General features: G+C 35.5%; 1 protein-coding gene across 1 annotated transcript in view; it reads left to right on the top strand.

The window, feature by feature from the left end:
• ubac2 (UBA domain containing 2) overlaps positions 1 to 20,264 on the top strand; it is a 90,578-nt gene that overhangs the window by 55,494 nt on the left and 14,820 nt on the right. The window contains exons 6-7 of the mRNA XM_006638906.3: positions 756 to 803; positions 16,212 to 16,457. Coding sequence (XP_006638969.1) covers positions 756 to 803; positions 16,212 to 16,457 — 294 coding nt within the window. The remainder of the gene's footprint in view (positions 1 to 755; positions 804 to 16,211; positions 16,458 to 20,264) is intronic.

The raw sequence follows: 20,264 nt of genomic DNA, 5'->3' as shown, positions 1-20,264 counted from the left end.
CTGCTTACCCTTCCAAGCTAAAATGTCAGTGGTTTGTGCGTTATCACACTGGCCTTCATGGTAGATGGTATTATATAGGGTTACTGTAAATAGTAAACCATGATATTTAGAAGCATAATCTCAAATTTTCCCTGTTAACTTTATATGCAAATTATTTGCACTGTAGATTCCGAGAATTACAGTGGTTAGTGCCACTCGTACTATGTTACATTTGATTGTAAAATCTTGTAATGGAATCTGAAACTGAAGGTCTCAAAAAGCCCTGATCATTAACAGCCTGTCTTGGGTTAGCAGGCCTTCAGCTTCACATGCTCTGAGATCAGGAAAACATGCAAGAAATGAAAAGTGTGGCATTGACATTTCCCTCATTAAACCCACTTCATTAAACCCAACTGGCCTAACTTCCTGCCCCACTATAAATTGAACCCGCCGTTCCCAGGTTTTCTGATTTGGCTTTGCTTCCACGCCCACAGAATTTCCCTTGCAGCAGCACCGTGACTCACTCCATGTAAGGCATACTGACGATCTCTTCATGGTGACCACATGGCCAGGTAGATGATCACAACTCTGCCAACACCGTTAATGCCAAAGCATGTCATGATCTCTTGTAGAGCCAAGTCAAGTCATAAAGCTGAATGATGTTATTGAAACCTCCATAACATAACGATCAGTGCATCCATTGTAGTGTGATTTGTAGTGCTGTTCTGGCATACACATTTAGAATATCTCTAATTTTTATTTTCTTGATTTTGTAGCTCTTAACATCAAGCTCTGTCATGTGGATCAATGCAGTCAGTGGGCTGGTAAGTATATTAAAAATATTACTGTATATACTGTACCATACTGTATTTGGGTAAAATGGTGGGCTTCATTAAAATCTTTAGTTGAGGAGGATTAGGTTAATGAAACAAAAGCCTTTGTCAATGTTGCAGATGTTAGATAGGCTTTTGTTTCTCCTTGTTTATTCTGTATAATTAATTTAGTTATGTAAGTTTTTCAGTAGAATCATTTTGGTTCCTGTATCTGCTGTTTAAAACAGTCTCTGAATTCTGCAGTTTATAAAATATATTTTTTCTTCATAGTCAATCAATTTGTATTTGTGGTCATGAGGTTAATATGAATACAAATTACAATATAATTCCATATCATTTATTATTTTGAAACTTTGGATCAGATTTTAAACAAAAACTGATATTTTGTTCAACCGAGTGACCATACAAATTGGGACATTATGATGTTCACTATTTGGTTGCATATCTATTTAAGGCAACAGTATTAGTGTATAATGTTAGCAAACCATTGAGCTCACCAAACTCTTTGAGATGCTTTGCCAAGTCTTTGCCGAAGCCGCTTGGAGTTGCTGTAGCCACTTGCCTCTTCTTGCATGTAAAATACCTGACCAATTGAATTTAAATGTGGAGATTGACTTAGCCTGTAAAAGATTTTTTACTTTTTACTCATGATTAACTTCTTGGTTGCATTGGTTGGATGTCTTGGCTCATTTTCCTGTCATTGAAGTACCGCTCAATATATATGGAAGTATTTTGTTCTACATAAGCAGACAAAATGTTTCTATAAACTTTTGGTGTTCTGGTGCTCCTGGCATTAGTTACGTAATCAATAAAAAGGAGTGAGACAGTTCTATAGGTGGTCATGGAGGCCCAGGCCATGGATTTACCTTCACCATGCTTCACAGATGAGGTGGTGTTCTTTGGGGCATCTGCAAATTATTTCTCCCTCCACAGTTGAACCTTTCCATCACCTTGGTAAACGTTCTGGTTAGTTTTATTTCTTCTTAGCATTAAGCACATTCTAATCTAGTTTTTCTTGCACTGGTATTGATAAGAGGTTTGTGGTTTTTAATACCATCACTCCAGCAGTGTAGAGATTGTAAGTATTTTTTTAATGTTGTTTCAGGGTTTTGTTGTGCTAGCTCTGTTACTTGTTATGATATAACTGAAGATGCTACAAAGTCTTGCCTGATTGGTAGGGGTTTCTTTCTTATTATATTGCAAATTGTTAATTTTCATATATCCAGTTTTTGTGCTTCTCATTTTAAATGAGGATTCATTTTCTTTTAGCTTCATCATTCAAAGATGTTTAGTTTCAGTTTGACCTTTGACTATGCAGTATATCGAAACACTGAAGTCAACACAGACAGATTGATAGAATGATGACAAATCTAGGTGATCTTAATTATCCAATAGCAAACAGGTTCTAACAGGTGTAAGCTTGATTCTGTAACAATACTGAAATAAAGGGTTCTCTCATGGAGACACAACAGGAAATAAACACACTGAACCTTATTTATTAACAACTTTTGTTGTAATCAATTGTGAAACATTTACCAACAGTCCGTCTGACAAAAGAAGAAGGCAGTAAAATGTTGGTACAGTATGTCTAGAAATATAGCTAATAAAAACAGAACACCCCACAAAATAAGTGGTTAGTGCACTGTCTTCATTTCAGTGTGCAACAGTGGGTGTTACTGGAAAAAGAAATTACAATGAGGAGGTGGATATTGTGCAAAAAAGAATCCCGTTTGAAGTGATAAGCTGTATTCCTCAGAGCATTTGTAAGGAGCCTGTTGAGTTTTCAGTTCTCAGAGGCCATAGATTTGAGATTTTATTCCATCTGTTGTTTATCTGGTATCTCTAAAGTGCCGCCCTTCCCCCATGATGCATCCTGTGCCTGCCAGGTTGGGCTCCAGCTCGCTGTACACATCTACAGATAAAGCAGTTGCTAAAATTAGATGGTTAAATGGATTTTCTTAACTGGTAACAAAGATCTTCTGTTGTCTTATTACTTAAGAAGTATTGTCTTCTTGTTTTTAAATCACCTAATTATTACATTTTCCTATAACTTTAACAAAGCTATATTTCATCAGCATATGGACTGTTTTTATTTCTATTCCACCTGCCTTGTACAGTTCTACAAAGTTCAGAAAATGGTTTGTTCCTCCACTTTTGGATCTTCATCAGTGCCATTGAATGATGTCAAGTAGCAATGTGAATCTTGTTCATTTGAAGACGAAGAAATTAAAACAATTACAAGTAACACCTAAACCATCATATATCAGGGTTTCGGTATGGGAATTTCTGTTAGAGAAATGAGACTGCAGGTCATTTTGTAGAGAGAAAGGGGAATTCATTCTCAACCACATTATTTAAAGTATGCTCAGAGGCATGAGTAATCAGTAACATAATAAAAAAAATAATTTAAATTCTAGTAAACTTGTAAATTTTGGCAACATACACTTATTGGCAGTCCAATATCACTACTCCAAAATACACTGTCTCTGTGGCCTTTCTAGTACGTTCTACAATTTTACTGTCTCTTTATATAAATTTTATTTCTCTATCCTATCATTCTATCTACATTTTTAATTGTTTCCCCACAGCATTTGCTACATAAAACCCACAAAATTGCATCTTGTACTTCTAGTTAACATTATTCTCTTACCAATATGAGTTCAATTTGTGCATTCAAGTTTGATGAAACATATTTAGTTTAAAAAAAAACTGTCCATACCTTTATAATCCTACAAAATATAACATCGCTGGAAGAGTTTATTTTAGCAAAATATCTTTAAATATTTATTGTGGAAGATTCTTACTATCAAAGTAGTGGGCGATACAACAAAAAAACTATTTTTTTATTAATCCCGTAGAAAGAAATAATATTTGAACATCATTACTATATATATACAATAGTGTGATTCAGTTACCTTTTGCTGGACTCATTTTAGGTAGTCAATAACCCAGGAGTGCATGCAAATGTTGGAAGATTTAGGGCTGGAATATAGAAATTGGTCAGTCTAGTTGTACAGAAATCTTAATAAATGAATAAGGTTTTGTTTACTTGAAGAATAATGTGACGACAATGTAACTTTATGAGCAGATGTTTTAATGTGAAAAAAGATTATAATTAAAGGAGAGAAGCTTTGACAGTTGTGGTTCATGGATATGACCGACCACAACATCAGTAGGTTTTGCGCGGGAGCTGACTGTTTCAATCTCTAGATTTCCAGTGTTGGGTATGTTTAGAGTATGTCACTGACACCTCTACACAACGCTCTCACTGATACTCACTTCCCCTTTCATATCATCAGATTGTTATTCATTTTTTCCAGAATCTAATTTGATGTTTTATGGGGGATGACACTGTGCGTAAGTTCAGGTCTTTGGTTTCAGTTCTTTAAAATCTTCTCTTTAATTTTTCGCTTCAGATCATCTCTGCGTTGTTATTATTATTCAAGTTTTATTTTCCTTTTCACAAATGCCAGGATGTGGTCTTAACAGAAAAGGTAATGACAGTACTCCTGAGACTGAACTTATGTAAAATGAGCCTCCTACTTGAATGTGAAAGTGCAGTTCCAACTGACATTTAAAGTAACATCACATTCCCTATGTACTTGACTGGAGAATTATCAACTACTCCCTTCATATTTTCAGAAAATTAGGTACCTGTGGATATATATTGGATTTTTTGTGAAAAAGTAAAGTTTATGCACTATTTTAATTAGTGATGCTTGTTATCTTCGGTTACTGACCTGCTTCATCGACTTAAAGGAGCAGATTAAATTCTATACCAGACAGTTTTAAGGGTAGCATTACTTTTCAAAAAATGAAGGAAGGCATTCTTGAAATTAATCTGTTGCTGTGATACTAATAATTAGCGGCTACTGTGATGTGATTTTGGTACAAATACTGTATAGGATTTATAGAAGTCATAGCTCAGTTTATTTTTATAAAGTGTGTTTCAGGAAAAGAATGTGCAGCACTTAAAACAAAATTAAAAAAAAACACTGTAAACAAAGGAAGAACAAAAGACTGAAAAAGTTAAGTTGTATAAAAATAAAAACAATGCCAAGAAACAATAGGAACAGAAATCACCAAGAAGAACTAGAAAACTAAATCAAGACCAAGAATGGAGCGTTGTGGAACACCACCAGTGGCGTCAGTCAGAAAGTAACTGTCTTCCTCAATTTATCTGCCTGAAACCTGTTTAACAAGCAGCAGGGAAAACCAGACAGTTTCTAAGACTATAATTTCAAATAAGTTAAAAAATATAGTATGTTCTCTGTTCGGAAATTCTATTCTATCAGATGGAAATAATTGTCTGGGCAAAAAAGCATAACAGAGTTATTCTTCAACACTTGTGTTGAAGACCAGTGTAAGGGTGGATGTTTTTTTAAATGTGTGACCAAACAAAGACATGCCTGTTCAAAGGTGTTGCTATCAGTCTGCAAAACACGCTGGGTGTGAGACTGAACCAGTGTAGAATTAAGTAACAGTAGTAAGAATAGTGGGGTAAATTATTGTCTTTTTATCTATCAATGGGATTAAACTTATGGTTTGTGTGATATACACTGTATAGTAGTTTATGTGCATGTGCTTAAAGAAATCATGTTAAACGATACAAAATGACAATAAGAGTTGTATTATTACTAGTTGTTCTGATTGTTATTTATATGTTAGAAACAGGATTGGGGAAAGTTACCTTTAATTAACAACATTTGGGGAATACTGTATTTTTAACAGGTAATGTCTTGTTTTACATAGTAACTATATACACAGTACATTACTGATTGAAGATTACTGTTAGTAATTAATTTTTTATATTAATTTCCCAATGCCTTGTTATTTTAAAAAAATATATATGTTTCACAACCTGTAAATGAATAATAGTACTGTTTACTATTTCCCTAACATCATATTAAAAAGCTTACTGAGGTGAAATGTTGATTTGGGATTCAGTGTGAATTTGGAAATCAGATGAGCCTCCTAAGCTCCCTGTTGATAAAATACTAACAAACCCCAGTAAAGGCACCTGCGATAAAGAAAGAACATTTATTAACATTTTGTCTTTATCCTGCTTGGTTTGAGGGATGGACATGGAAGTCACACACCCCTCTGAAAATCTAAACAAACTTCTGCACTGATGGTGATGTTGTAATGGAGCGATATTGGCATGATGAACACTGGGAAGTGGTAGTCTAGAGGACCGTGCTGGAGAGGAGACAGGTGCATGTTGGAGCTGTCATAAGAACATATGAGGAGGCCATTCTGTACATCTAGCCCCTTCTTTAGTTAGATGCTAAGTGATTAAAGGATCCAGCCATTTCTTGAAAGAAGGCCTGGCATCAGTTCAGCAACATGGCTGGGGAGTTTGTACCAGACTCCCACAATCCTTTGGAGAATAGGGCAAGCAAAGTGGGTGCTGCCTACTTTGTTAAAATAGAACTGTGTACGATTTTGCATTAACCTTTGTTTTCACACCTTTGCACTTTCTGCCTAGTTTAAACGTTTCCGACTAATAATAATACAACATGTGTTCTCTTATTCTAGAGCGTGATAACAAGAGGCAGCAATGTACTCTCCCCTTTTTATTACTGAACTTGAGCTGTTCTGCTCAGTCGGGCAAGTGTGTTCCAATCTAATAGTCTTAAAAAGGGGTGTGAAAAAAACACAGGGTGTTGCTGCCTTCACAGTGTCACCTGACTTCACTCATTTAATTGCACAGATGATACTATAGTGTGCTACCGGCAGAACAAATGCCGTGTGGAAAGCAGATTTTCTCTGCCTTTATTGGCATGTCCTTGACATTAACCCCAAAACAGAATTTCCAGCATTTCAAGCAAAGCAATGAGTGACATCAAATAATATGTAAGTTCAATTGTCACAGATTTTCAAAATAAAACCCCTCTTTCTGTCACAGTGGGTTTGCTTTGTTAATATGTAAGAGGTGAGGTTAGCCAGCAACAATCAGTGAAATCAGTTACCACAGAAGTATGTTTTTACAGGTTTGGTGAGTAAATGTTTAAAGAACAGTGACTTATTAACTATAGATGCAGGCATTTATTAACATTAATTAAATCACTAATACTGTATAACTTTATATGACATTCTTTTCATAATCATGAATTTGACAGGGAGGTCAGATGATAGACATTGAATCTAGAGCCATCCGTATGCTGACTCATGTAATAACATATACTTTCACTCCTTTCCAGCTGTATGTATAATTATAATACTACTATAATTCTACCATTTGAGTTCAATGTGAATAATTAGCCCACCCACTGACCTAGTGTTCTGTAAATGTATTGGATGAAAATACACTGTCACATAGTTTTTACTTGTGTCCCCTGGTTCATGTTTCACCATTTGATTTGTTTGTATGTAGTTACAGACCATGAAGGCTTCAGTTTGTACATTTTACTCACTATTTCAACCACACAACCATGGCTTACCCAGCCACAGGAACTTTCTGTTCCTCAAAGTCTTACCAAGCTCTAATTCAAGTCATACAAATCCTCTGCCAAATTTAAGTATTCTGTTTTGTTAGAGATCAATCTGAGCTACAGTAGCTCTTTGAAACACATTTGTGGGTTTGTTTTTGGTGACTGTCTCCTTCCTGTTGCAAACAAGCCTGCGTTTAGGAACTGGGTCAGATGTAGGCCAGCATCAGCACACATAGATTCAAGGTGGGGCTTATACATGGAAGACACAATAGGAAATAGGTTCAAATTTATTTATTTTTTATTTATGAGCAGTCAGTAATGCCATTGCCCATGGCAGTTTCTGCACCAGCAGGGCTCAACCTGTGTTCTTATGAACTGCTTTTTGGCTGGAATTGCTGGAATGGCAGGACTTTTGTTTTTTTTTCTTAGAATTGCAGTATTTTCAAACGTGTAATGAGCGGTGCAGATATTTTTTAAAACAGCACACACTCATAGTATCTAACCACCCTTTTATTTTTGTTCATTATTTTTTTCTAGTTTAATATTTAGTATCTATATTGCTTCTTGGCACTGGTCATCCACCATCTACAGTATATATAGTAAAATAAAGAGTACAAACATGTTTTTTTCACACCAACATCTCTATACAACAGAATTAAAATGTACAGTATTTATGATCGTGTATTAAAAAGTTGACTCCATTCAAGGATTTTAGGGCTTGCATGCATTCCTGGTTCAGTTATTCTAGTATCATTGCATATGATTTGGCTGCTAAGTGTTCGTGGTTCATTGACAGCATTTGCACACTGCATTTTGAATTTGTTTGCCAAAAAAGTTGTGAACTAGTTGACAACCTTTGGTATTTTAGTGTGGTAGTTGTGCTCTTCTAAGTGTTTAATATTAATACTTGATAAACATATATTCATTGAGTGAACACTTAAAAAAAAAGCAATGGGAGAAGAGGGGAATCCAGTGGGCATTTTGCATTGCTTATTGGATAAATCCAGATTTCCTTTTTAATTCATAGTGGGTGTTTTATCAGTGTTTATCAGTTAAAAACACAAAATGAGACGCCCTAACTATACTTTAATTAGAAAACACAGCACACTCGACAATAATTCCATTCTGCAATTATTAACCTGTACTGTATGATGAACAAGCTGAATTCAGAATGTACATTTTCAAAACCTAATGTTCATCTAAATTGAAAAGTTAAGGTATTTTCATAACTGTTTGCTGTAACTAGCAGCATACATTTCTTCGTCATTCTTTTTTCTGTGAAACTGCCACACAGGATTTTGTTTTCTTCTCTATTAGAGAAAACTAAGCAAAGTCTGTGCAACAGCTTGTCACAGACATTTGTAGTGATATATTCAGGAAGTACACATTTTGGGGTTCTGTGAAGAATGATCATCAGTACACTTTTACAGATGTTAGAACTGGTATTTTTTGTATTCTTTCCCAATTTAAAGAAATCACTATAAATAAAAAAGTGATACGATTTCAAAGATACTAGACTGAGAGAATGAGTCAGTAAAGTATAGATTTCTGCCCAATACAGTATATTTTTGTTTTTTTGTTGACAACCTGAATATTCAAGCATTTTCAAAACCAATATATAGCTAGAATGAGTTTTCCTGGCTGTCTAAATTGTAGCTGGACCCAAGAAGACAACTGTGCACAGATTGTTTTTGTTTTTAAAGACTAAAGTTAGGCAAGACTCTGCCCACTTCTGGCAGAGATACTCCCAGCAATGCTAGGCAAAGCTCTGTTCCTCTTTCTGCACCTGGGACACTTGCTGCACAGAGCAAGCAGCTGCCAAGTTGGACCATGGACCAATCCAGCCAGTCTTGTCAGCGGGAAGTTAGAACTCATCAAGGACATTTAGCTGCCGGATCTTTGAGTATGAAACTATTCATATTATAATTCTCAAGAGTTTAACTATTATTCCAAACATGTTTGATATTAAGCTCATGATAGTAAATGCATTTTTACTTGTATCTGAGAATATTAATATGATGTGATTATATAAGGCTGATAAAATCTATGAGGTAGACAATAACACATTATAGTTGACGTATTTTAACTCTGAATTTATTAACTCCCTGTAGTCCCTGCGTTTTGTGACAATTTATTAATTTTATTAATATTGAAATGTGGATTACATATTTGTGTGATGTCATTTTTTCTTAAAATTTAAGATTTGTTTTATTTGGCTATTGATGTGCCAGTTTGCCAGTTGAGTTTAAATTTGGCATGTTTTATCAATTCTCAAACCTGCTTAAACTCAAACCTGGCTAAGGCTTTGCACCTGTAACTCATGGACAGTTAAACAAATTCCCCTTCAGTAGCCTAAAGATACCGAAAAGTGTCCTATCATCTTCCTTATCTTCCTCAGTACTGTCCACAATTTCCTTGTAGAGACATTGCATTTTTGTGATGTGTCTGTGGGAGCAAGTCTGCTGTCTGTTGTAATGGTAGTTTATAGATGATTCACCTTGTACAAATATGGTCAAACACTGAGGTTTGCACATTATCCAGGAAAATGGTGTATCATGGTTTTATTGTTGGTTATGCGCCCAAACTCCACCTTAGTATATATAGCACAAAACTACCTACTGTTAGTATGAAAACAATAGCAATCCTTGTTAATTATTTGAGTAACGTGCTTAAGTCACTAGCTTATTAATGGTATAGTACAGTGGTTAAAATGTAATAAAATACAAATAGCAATTTTCTCATCCAAGGAGATGTGAGAAACAAAAAAATCTCAGCAGTACTTTGCAAGAGCTCATCTTGTAAACTAAATCTTATAGAAACAAAAACTAGTATAGTGAGGGATTACACTTTTTACCTAATTTATTGAAACACCGTCTCATTCATAAACACCCCTGCAGTATGACATTCTGCCTAGTGTATCTCAATTTCAGCATGTCAAGAATTTTTTCAGCTTGTCGAAGTGTACTGGTCCATCATCATGTCATGGAGACAAGTTTGGTTATAGTGCTGTGCTTTCAGCATGGGCTTGGCTGAAAATTGTAATGATCAGCAACCTGGGAATCCAAGCAACGTCTCCACAGAAAAAACTATTTGGCCACGTTAAAGTCTTGATTATGGAAAGCGAATGTGTGAAAGATGCTGTTGTTGTGGACAAACCCAATATTTCCTTGGGAGCCATGCTGAGAATCGAGCATGAACAGTTTTTTGTATACCTGCTGGGTACCAAAGCATCTTGTGTATGTTCACTTAAAACACACATAAGGTTCTCTTGGACTCTGACAACTTACCATGCAGAAGGGGTGCAGTTCCTCCTTGTTGAAGGAGATAAAGCATGGGTGGGTCTGATAAACCTATATCTGCAATGTGAAGACACCTGTCAGTCCTGTCCTTAAAAGAAATCCAAGGCATTTCACATCAGTGAGAAAGCTATTGTGCTTTGGAACATCTGGGTTTCCTTTGCCAGGGTGAGTGTCAACGCTGGACCTTACTGTCTCTTTGTACTTGTAACACCAGAGCTGAAATCTGCATCCCCAATGTGGACAGCGTTTGTTGAAACAAATCTGGATTGCCATGTCAGAGCACTACAGTATGTCCTGCTACATGATAATGCCCAGATGCACTTTGCCAATGAATATTGAATATTTATGACTTGGATGATTTGTTTCTTGGGAATTTCTGATTCTTCTGCCCTTTAAACCAAAAATAGCAAATCAGTGGGCCAAAAGCTGTTTCATGGGTTGACTAGAAGCAGCTGCTGAACTCACAAGAAATCACAAGTTGTAGAAATTTGCTCTTTAAAATATTATGTCAGACATCTTGCTGAGAAAGGTCAGCAGCTGTAGAAAAAATAAATGCTGCTCTGTGTTAAGTTGGTACTTTGTTGCATAGCAACAGCTACATTCAGAAATAGTGAACTTAGATTGTTTTTAGCTTTAGTAGAAGCTGTGGGATGCAGGTTTGCCTTTTGTTATACGCTAGTGATTGTGCTGTTAAGCTGTGGAAAAATGTGTTATTTCCTACAGTATGTTAATGATTCACTTTTGTTACTGCTCTTTTTGTTGAAGCAATTTTTTTTTCTAATTAAACTGTCTAAAACTCTTGACTGAAGTGCTTGTAGTCCAACTTTGAAATAATTTACTTACTAATTTGAAACCGTTGAAATAGTTATGCGACTACTTACTACATTAGTTAAGTAAATATATACTAAAGCATAAGTATAGGTGATTGTACACACTTGCAGCCTTTAAAATATGACTTTGTTTTTTTTAAATATTTTGATGAAATTGTACCAGTAAGTTAGTAAAATAATTTGACTCTGTTGCTATTATTGTTGACGGCACAATATTATAACAACATTGAACCAACAGTCTAAAGCAATATTGCTATTACTGTTGACGTGATGTTGAAAATGTCATGAACTACAGGTTTTACAGGTGGCGGCCTCTCAGCGTTCAGTGGCCACCTGGTCACCTTACATTTCTGGATTCCACTTTTGAAAAATCCAGCACATGGTTTGCAGCTGATGGCTAACTGTGGCTCCAGGTGCTTGGAACAGATTTCTAGTATGATGGATCCATGGGGTTGGTTCCACCATGGGCCTAATTAGGCTTGGACACTATCAGGAAAAGTGTTGTGTCATAGTGTTGTTTTTGCCTGTTGCTGTTTACTGTAAAGTATATTATCTTGTGAGCTCTTTTTACCTTATTTATTGAAACACTGTCACATTCATTGCAGTGTGACATCCTGCACAGTCCCAATACACCTCATGAGATCAGATAGAACTTGGCATTTTGTTCCAACTTATGAGTCACAGACAGTGCACATTGTCCTGTAGTACATTTCAGCATTCATGACACCCTCTGTTTCCTCTAAAAAAATAAGTTAAAACAGCATGTACCTTTTCCACAGTATCGCTACTATTTACTATAATAGTTAAGATATATTTAAGCGAAAGTATAGGAAATTGTGCACACATGGAACCTTTTAACATATGACTTTGTTTTTTTATATATTTTGATTAAATTGCTCCTGTAAGTTAGTAGAATAATATGAGTCTGTTTATACTGTATGTTTTTTTTATTGCTTATTCATTTCTTTCAGTGGCAGCTGTTAGAAAAACTCTTGGCACCAAAAGTTTCAGTTCCTTTAGCCACAGAAAAGTTGAATAACAAAGCATTTCCTTTTGCACAGCTCATGCTGGTTATTGTCTTTCTCATGGCTTTTTCCTAAAATATTCACCTGTGTAATTATAGGAAAAAATGAATGGGGATTTTGAAAGATTGGGAAACCAGTTGCATCAGCCAAATGATCTTAAATAGGTTTCTTAATCAGAGGGAAAACACATGAAAGCTAATGACACTACACAACATAAAAATATATTTATAATTATACACTGGACCTTATATGCAGACTATGTGTGATTGTAAATGTGTACATTGCACTTGAATGTTCTTTTATTTGTTGTTATTTGGATGCATGTACCTAAGAACAAATAGTTAAAAACAATCAACAAGACTGTGTGAAGTCTTTAAAATAATGAAAATGACTTCTTAGCATTTTAACTGAAATATTTTAATTCCTACCAATTTCATGCTTGCGTGATTTAAAACATGTTCCACAAATTGATTGGAGCTTGGTTTGGAAATCAGTTTTTATATTTGTATTCTGTGTTCTGACAATCACCGCCAGCCTTTTCTGTTTTCTCTCTCTTTTTTGTTGTTGACATTTTAGGAAGGAGTTGATCGGTGATGTTAAGATTTTGATTAGTGTTCCAGGAAAGTTTAACTTGTTACCTTATATAGAGTATGCTGTATCATTTCCTGTTGATGTCCATATAGTTTGGTTCAATATCTACACAAGTTTTGCTTTTACATCCAATATTGTGAAAAAATATATAAAGTGCATCACTGTTGATGATTATCACTTTAACACATCGTGTTTTCATTTCTATCTGTTATTTCACAGATATGGCAACAGCTCAAAATCTTTTGGTCTCATAAAAGGGAGAATATCAGAGCAGTACGCCTCAAAACAATGCCTGCTGTATGTCCTGCAGGCTCTTAAATCATCATTTTACTTTATGCACTAAGTATTTAGAAAGTTTGATAATATGGCAGGAACAGGTAGATTCATAATTGTAATACACACCTTAAAAAAGCAATTGGGCACAGCTCTACTGAAATATCTTTTTGTCATTTGGCTTTTATCCTTCTTGTGTCTGTGGTTACAGAAGTGTAAATCTGTCAGCAAGTACTACTGCATTTTAACAAATTTGAATTATCTTTCTTTTTATCTTGTGCAAAAGTATTTTATATGTTTGACACAATCTTTTCTTTTTATGCCTGACAGACTGACAGATTCACAGACAAAATGGACACCAAAACTATTTACACAGAATGAGTTGCTGTGACACTCACTAGAAAACATATTTACCAATAAAAGATGTAGTCGCATCTTTCTTCAGTAAATCCTATGGAAGTTTCTTTCCTGGAAGAATCACTTGGGGTCATAGACCTCCCTGTTTGTGTTGGAAATTCTAAAGGGAATATGGCATTGAAATTGACGTAAAAAATAATCTTTTTTTTTTTAATTAGTTCTTCCCACCCTTAGAAACCAGGCCCACTTTCACAAGTTTCTAAACTTAAATGTCCCACAATGTTTTCCTATTTTAGGTCAAAAGTATATTCTTTTTGCTTTTTGGATTTTACCATTTATAATTGGTTTCAAGTCAGTTATTTATCAACATCTTTTTACTCATTTTTCTTCCTAACACATTTTGAATACAATGTTCTATTAAAGTTAAAAGCTTTAATAGACGGAAAATCATTGATCGGTTCAATTTGTCTGGTTTCCTCGCATCTTTGGTTTTACCGAGCTCAGGTGAATACAGCCGCTGAATTAGGATGGCCTATGGTGTGGCCCATCTCCAGCTGTCGTCTCTTCTGCCTGTTTCTGAATGAGGAAGTTGTGAAATTGTGTTATTAGAGCAAGACTATATCCCAGGAGTCATTCAGCCTTCCCATGGCACATCCAGTGACTCTACAGCGCCGTCGTACATGATCCCAGTCACTAAGTTCAAGTTCACGTTTATTTTTCATTCCAGCAAGTATACAGTGGAACGAAATATCTCTCCTCCTGATCCACGGTACAAATACAAATACAGAAAGGACACTGACATAGACATTGTAGGCAGGATACACATAGTGGAAAGTGCAGATAGTGCAAATTACAAGGCAATACATAATACAATTTGGCAACACACAGGGGGGGTTTAAACCCTGTTTCTGGAATTGGGGTGGGTGCAAGTAGATTCCAGGGTGTTGAGGAGCCTGACAGTCTGGGGGAAGAAGCTGTTACAGAGTCTGGTTGAGCTAGGCCATACACTGCGATATCTTTTGAAGAATAATTCATTTAAATACTTCTGTTGCATTATGATACAATCCTTTTACATTGGAGCAGTGATCCAGTTAATGAATGCACATTTGTTATGTTTAGATCCATTTGTATATACTGCATATATATTTCAAATATTTCTTTTTATTTTCACGTGATGTGTTGACCTGAGTGCTTAAAGTTTCTGAATATATATGTAGTTGTAAATCAATAATCATTTGCAATATTTTGCTGCCCCTAATTCTAGACAACCTATTAATAGAGGTGATAGAGGAATAGAGCACTTACTTTTTCACACAAAGATATAGAATGCTGGCTGATGTTATTTTCAAATAAATAATGACAAAGAAGATTTTGTTTGTGTGCTATTTGTCAAATGAGGTTAGATATATCTTCAGTTGGGCCTCAATAAGGACTAGGAGATGAATATCGTCATGAATATCCATCTTGACATTGGCTTCAGAAATTATCCTTTGGCTTCAAGATTTGTGAAGTGCATATTATTTTATTATTTTATTTTTTCACTCAGTCAGAAGTCTTAGGATTCAACAAGTTTGTTTGGCAGTGTCTTTTGAAGTTGGTTTTGGTTTCTGGGCAGAAGTTCATTACATTTAATTGTGACACCGCACTATTTATAGCTCATTTATCGCTTGCCTTGTTGTGCTGTTTTAATGTCTTCCTTTGATTGTTCCTCAGCAGACCTATCTAACTCTTTGGTCTCAGTACTGTAGATTCCATGGTTTTATCAAATAAAGCAACTAAGCCCGTCTTGGCCTTTTCCTATGTGTTGCAATTGCTTGTAAACAGACATATTTTGTGTGAAAACCTGCAGTTCATCTCTTATCAGATAAAACAAACCTGGGTTGCCTGTAAACAGGATACAAATTTAAATTTAAAGGAAAATATTTCTTGGCAGAAACATATTCAGTAATGTAATAATATAACACGCGAGGAAATGTGCGGTTTATGAGTTTAGGGCACAGCACTGTGAGAGAGTGCTTAGCACTGGGGACTATTCTGGACTTCAGTTGCATCTATGTGGAGTTTACATGTTCTCCTTGTGTCTCGGTTTTCACGTGGTGAAATACTACCTTCCAAAGTACATGTCGACTGGGTTAGGTGATATAAATGTTTTCAGTTTGTGTGTGTGCTTTTCAATAAATTGGCATCCCATACCAGGTGGAAGTTACTGTAAAACATATAACCTAGTGGAAGTACATTTAAAACAGGAGGCTTATGTTAACCTAAAGGGGTTGTAGGAGTATGAAAAGCTCCCAAGCTATGCTGTTAAAGCCAATACCAGCTGGATGAGATCATCAAATTGATTACCTAATAGCTCACTACCAAACAAGCTAGATGGGCAGAATGGCCTTTCATTTGTAGCCCTTCTCATGTTCCTCTAGGTGAAGTCCTGCCTTAAAGCCTGTACTTTCATGACAGGCTCTGGGTTGCCTTGACCCTCACCTGGAAAAAGACGCTTCTGATAACAGATGGATGGATAGATGTGTTTAGTGTGCACCTCAAAAATAATGCTGTCCAGTCATGGCCTTTGTTGTGCTTTCCTTTTTTCCAGGTCTCCGGCACGCTGTATTGCTGTAACATCTTCAAGATGCAGCATATCATCTTTGTCCCACGTTGGATAGCCCGTTGCAGTTCACGTGTCCTGGAGCCCTTGTTCAAGACGCCAGAACCTTCCCATGAGTCCATGGTTGGAAGGGGAGCCACAGTGGACATCCAGCGACAACAGAGAATGGACCTGCTGGATCAACAGATGTTGCTGTCCCAGTTCACTCAGATGAGAAGAAACAGACAGCCACGGGTACACATATTACAGACACATATTGCAGATGCCTGTTTTAACCAGGAATTAAAGCAGAGGTTTGGTGGGCTCCCAAAGACAAACAGGGAGGGTTCAACATTCAAAGCAACAGTCTCTCGTACGGCACGAAATCCGATTTTGTAACACTGATAAATATTTTAGAAATATTTCTAAATTGCTGTCTTCTTAAGACACTAATACAGGGAGCAAAATAAAGAAACCACCTTAGGAAGTGAATTCAGAGAAATGAAAGAAAGAAAACTGGCAGCTGAGGCAAATGAAAGCATGAAAAAAGCTAACTTGTGGTTTATAGATGTAAGATGCAGGAAGGGAACGGCAGCACCAGATTAAAGAAAAACAAGCGTTGTTCATAAAAAAGTTGTTGAAAAGTAAAAGGCTTTCAAAAGAGTTCACCTTTCCAGTTTTATTATTGAATACATCTTGTTGGCACTAGTAGCTATTTAGGCAAATAATTAGATATAAGTTGACGCAAATATGCATTGTCAAGAATCAATATGGAATTTCCTTATTATGTGTACAATACTAAATAATTTTATGGAATGCACAACATTGTTGCGACCACAAATATCCCTAACACGCTTGGTCACTCTGTAGTCTGATAGATTTATTAATTCCGCTGTCAATATGCTATGTGCTGTACTAAGGCTAGACAATCCTTACATATTGATTAAATGGAAAAAAACAGAACAAAGTTTGCATTAGATTGTTATATTTAATAATTTTCATATAAATTACAATGAAATCCACATTCCAATTAATCTAAACTAGTAAGAGAAAGGAAAAATAGTGAAACAATTCTCAGAACTTGGTTGCTTCAATTTTTAATTTAATCATGATGTTTCAAGTAGGAAAAACACTCTTGAGTAGGGTTTTGTATAAGCTGTAGGAGGTTTGATTTTTTTTTTATTCCTGCTGTTTTGGAATTGACTGTATTTGGAAGCTTAAGTTTTTGTGAAGATGAAGCTTTATCATCTTCTTTTTTGCTGAGTGGGAGGCAAGAATTGTGTCTGTATATTGAAAACCACATATGTTAGTTTCAGTGTCTTCTTTCAAAAGAAGTCAGAGCCTTTCAGGAAGGATGCTACGTTAAGCTGAACAGGAAAAAAACCAGCAGCACACAAGACACCTGTAAGTTCAGTACTTACATGCCCAAATGTTTGAATTCAGTTACTGTATGTCCTTAAGTTGGTTTGGTTAAGTTGGTTGAGTTCTGCTGAACCAATTTCAGCGAGTCTGGTGTGTAGTGATATATGACTATTTTTAGATAGTAATTTACAATACAAAATATACATTGGCTTAACACTCAGTATGTTACATATGAGATTTCTCTGTGTATTAACGGCTCATAGTATTGCATTGAGAACTTGCTATACACTACTACTACAACTACTGAAACTATCAATTCAGCTAGTGCGAATAGAGGAGCCTAGTGAATTTAGTGCACTGACAAATGCACATAGATGCTTAAATATTATACATCCTTATTATAAGATATTCACGATATAACCTATAGGTTATCCTATGATTGTTTCTTTGGTAAGTTCTGAATTGCATGAATTAAAAAGAGCTTAATGTTAAATCACCAGTTCTTGCCAAAGGCACATGGTCTCTGAGCATCGGCTAGACTCTCAGACCACACATAAATGTGTGGTCATAAAGATAGTGTGATTTGACACAGACATAAATTCTTGCTTCCTTGATACTTGTTTGTCTTCAAAAAGAGGGACAGCCAGGGTGATGACACTACCTAAAATTGAAACAATTTCTGAGCGATGCTTAAATAAGTCATCAAATAAAACTTGACTACTGGTTTAGGCGTGAGAACATGGCATTCTGTAAACGGTTCTTACCATGATAAGATGTTGATGAAAAAAACACAACGCTGAGTCTAGAGTTCTAGAGTTCAAAGATATCTATCTAAAATGTCAGAGGTTCTTTAGATATTTACACATAGCACTAACAGATGTACAGTATGTTAAACCAAATGATTTGAGCTAATTATATGCCTGATAACTTTAATACACATACTCAACATAAGAAGACATAAGTGTCAGTGTGAGAGCTAGAAAGGAGCATGTAGAGGTTAATTTCAACTGAAAGGTAAAAAGAAAAGAGAAAAAAACATTTTATTCTGCATGAAAGGAACCTCTACTTTTTTCAATACACTACTTATACTTACAGCTCAGGTCACACAATAACGTGTGTTTGCTCTGTCTCATAGCAACAGCCAACTGCCTGCTTCAAAATTCAACCCACCCAATATGCTCACAATATGCTGACGACTGGCCATTTAGTGATATCCTGTGCCTGTGTTATTTAACAAAATCATACTATGGAAATGCAAAAGCCTTGCTAGCAATGCAACAGATAAGACAGTAACGTAAAAACTGTTAAAAGACGAATTATCACTATATGATTAAGCCTGTGTAATCTGTAAATCCGTTGTAATTTAATGTAGAAATTTAACTTAAAAGCATCATTAATGCATATCCCCAATCAAACTGCTTTTTGAGATGCAGGTTTGTTTTGTAAACTAAGTTATATTTATGTGAACATTTCTTAGCAGCTGAATGTACATATCCCACCAGCAAGAATTATTTTTTTCAGAACCATGCTTAAAAATTCTGTTAATTTTATTTTAAACTAAGAAAGCTTTTCCTGTTCTGCTTTGGCGTGGCTTTGCTATAATACTTGGTACAGGGGGAATCAGTTGAAAGTAGTCACTTCAGGAAATGTGTAAGTTACATCTAATGTGGGGTTGATGTGTAAACACCTGCTTAGATGGTGAGAAATGATTAATCATCTACTGTAGATGTTTAAAATGGTTCTGTCAAGACTCCCCTGGCACTCATTTTTGTTTTAATTTAAACAAACTGGCAGTTTTAGGGACTGACCCATTATATACTTTGTTTTTAATTAGTTCTTTGCAAAATCAGTTAACATACTTCTCCTTAGCTTAAGTTCACTATCACCTATATAACAACTGCATATTTGTAATCATTCTGTTAATCGTGCTAAATGGAACAAAATGAGGGTGATAAGTTAGCTGTTAAAGAAGAGCCGTGACTTTTGCTCACATAAAATGAAGTTATTTTTTATGACTGCAGAATGTTTTTGAATATTAGACTCCATTAGTGAGGTATGATCAAACAAACCCAGTATATAAAAAATAAAACTACATTTTAGATTTTAGTGAAGTTTTCAAGTTTCCTGTTCCATACTGTAGTGTTTTTGAAGGATATGGGTATTTTTAATTCACTTAAAGATCTCATATAGTAAGGCTATGAATAAGATTTCCTAGATACTAGAGGGGAACAGTAAGTTATGCAACTTTCCTACATTCTCCTTTTCTAGTAGTTACTGTATGAACAGCTCCCACCACAGGGCCAGTAAGGGAAATATTTACCAAGTAATATGTTTAACATAAGGTACTGTTGTACTAGAATCAATTTAATTATAGTTTGGCTGATAGAATTTTTGGGATTTCTATTTTCCTTGGGGTAGATTTCCATTCTTCCAGCATGTTGCTAATGGTTTTACCAAGCGGAAGTAAGATTTTCTTCACAGGTGTAGGAAATTACAGAATCTCCTGTTCATACAACTTTCCTCCTTGAACGGATGCAGTTGGAGTTATTTTTTAATGCTATTTCTGTATCATGCTTAGGAAAGCCAAGCCGCATTCAGACCGAGTCTAATCTTTAGTTCCAGATTCAATTTTATGAATGTCATAAAGCTTTTCTATTTGCGTCCTTCAAATTTTTTAATTCCAATCTTGTAAATGGGTTG

This window comes from Lepisosteus oculatus, chromosome 15 (genome assembly GCF_040954835.1).
Source record: "Lepisosteus oculatus isolate fLepOcu1 chromosome 15, fLepOcu1.hap2, whole genome shotgun sequence".
Lineage (NCBI taxonomy): Eukaryota > Metazoa > Chordata > Actinopteri > Semionotiformes > Lepisosteidae > Lepisosteus > Lepisosteus oculatus.
The sequence above is the reverse complement of the archived record's forward strand: the minus strand, read 5'-3'. Positions and strand labels throughout refer to the sequence as shown.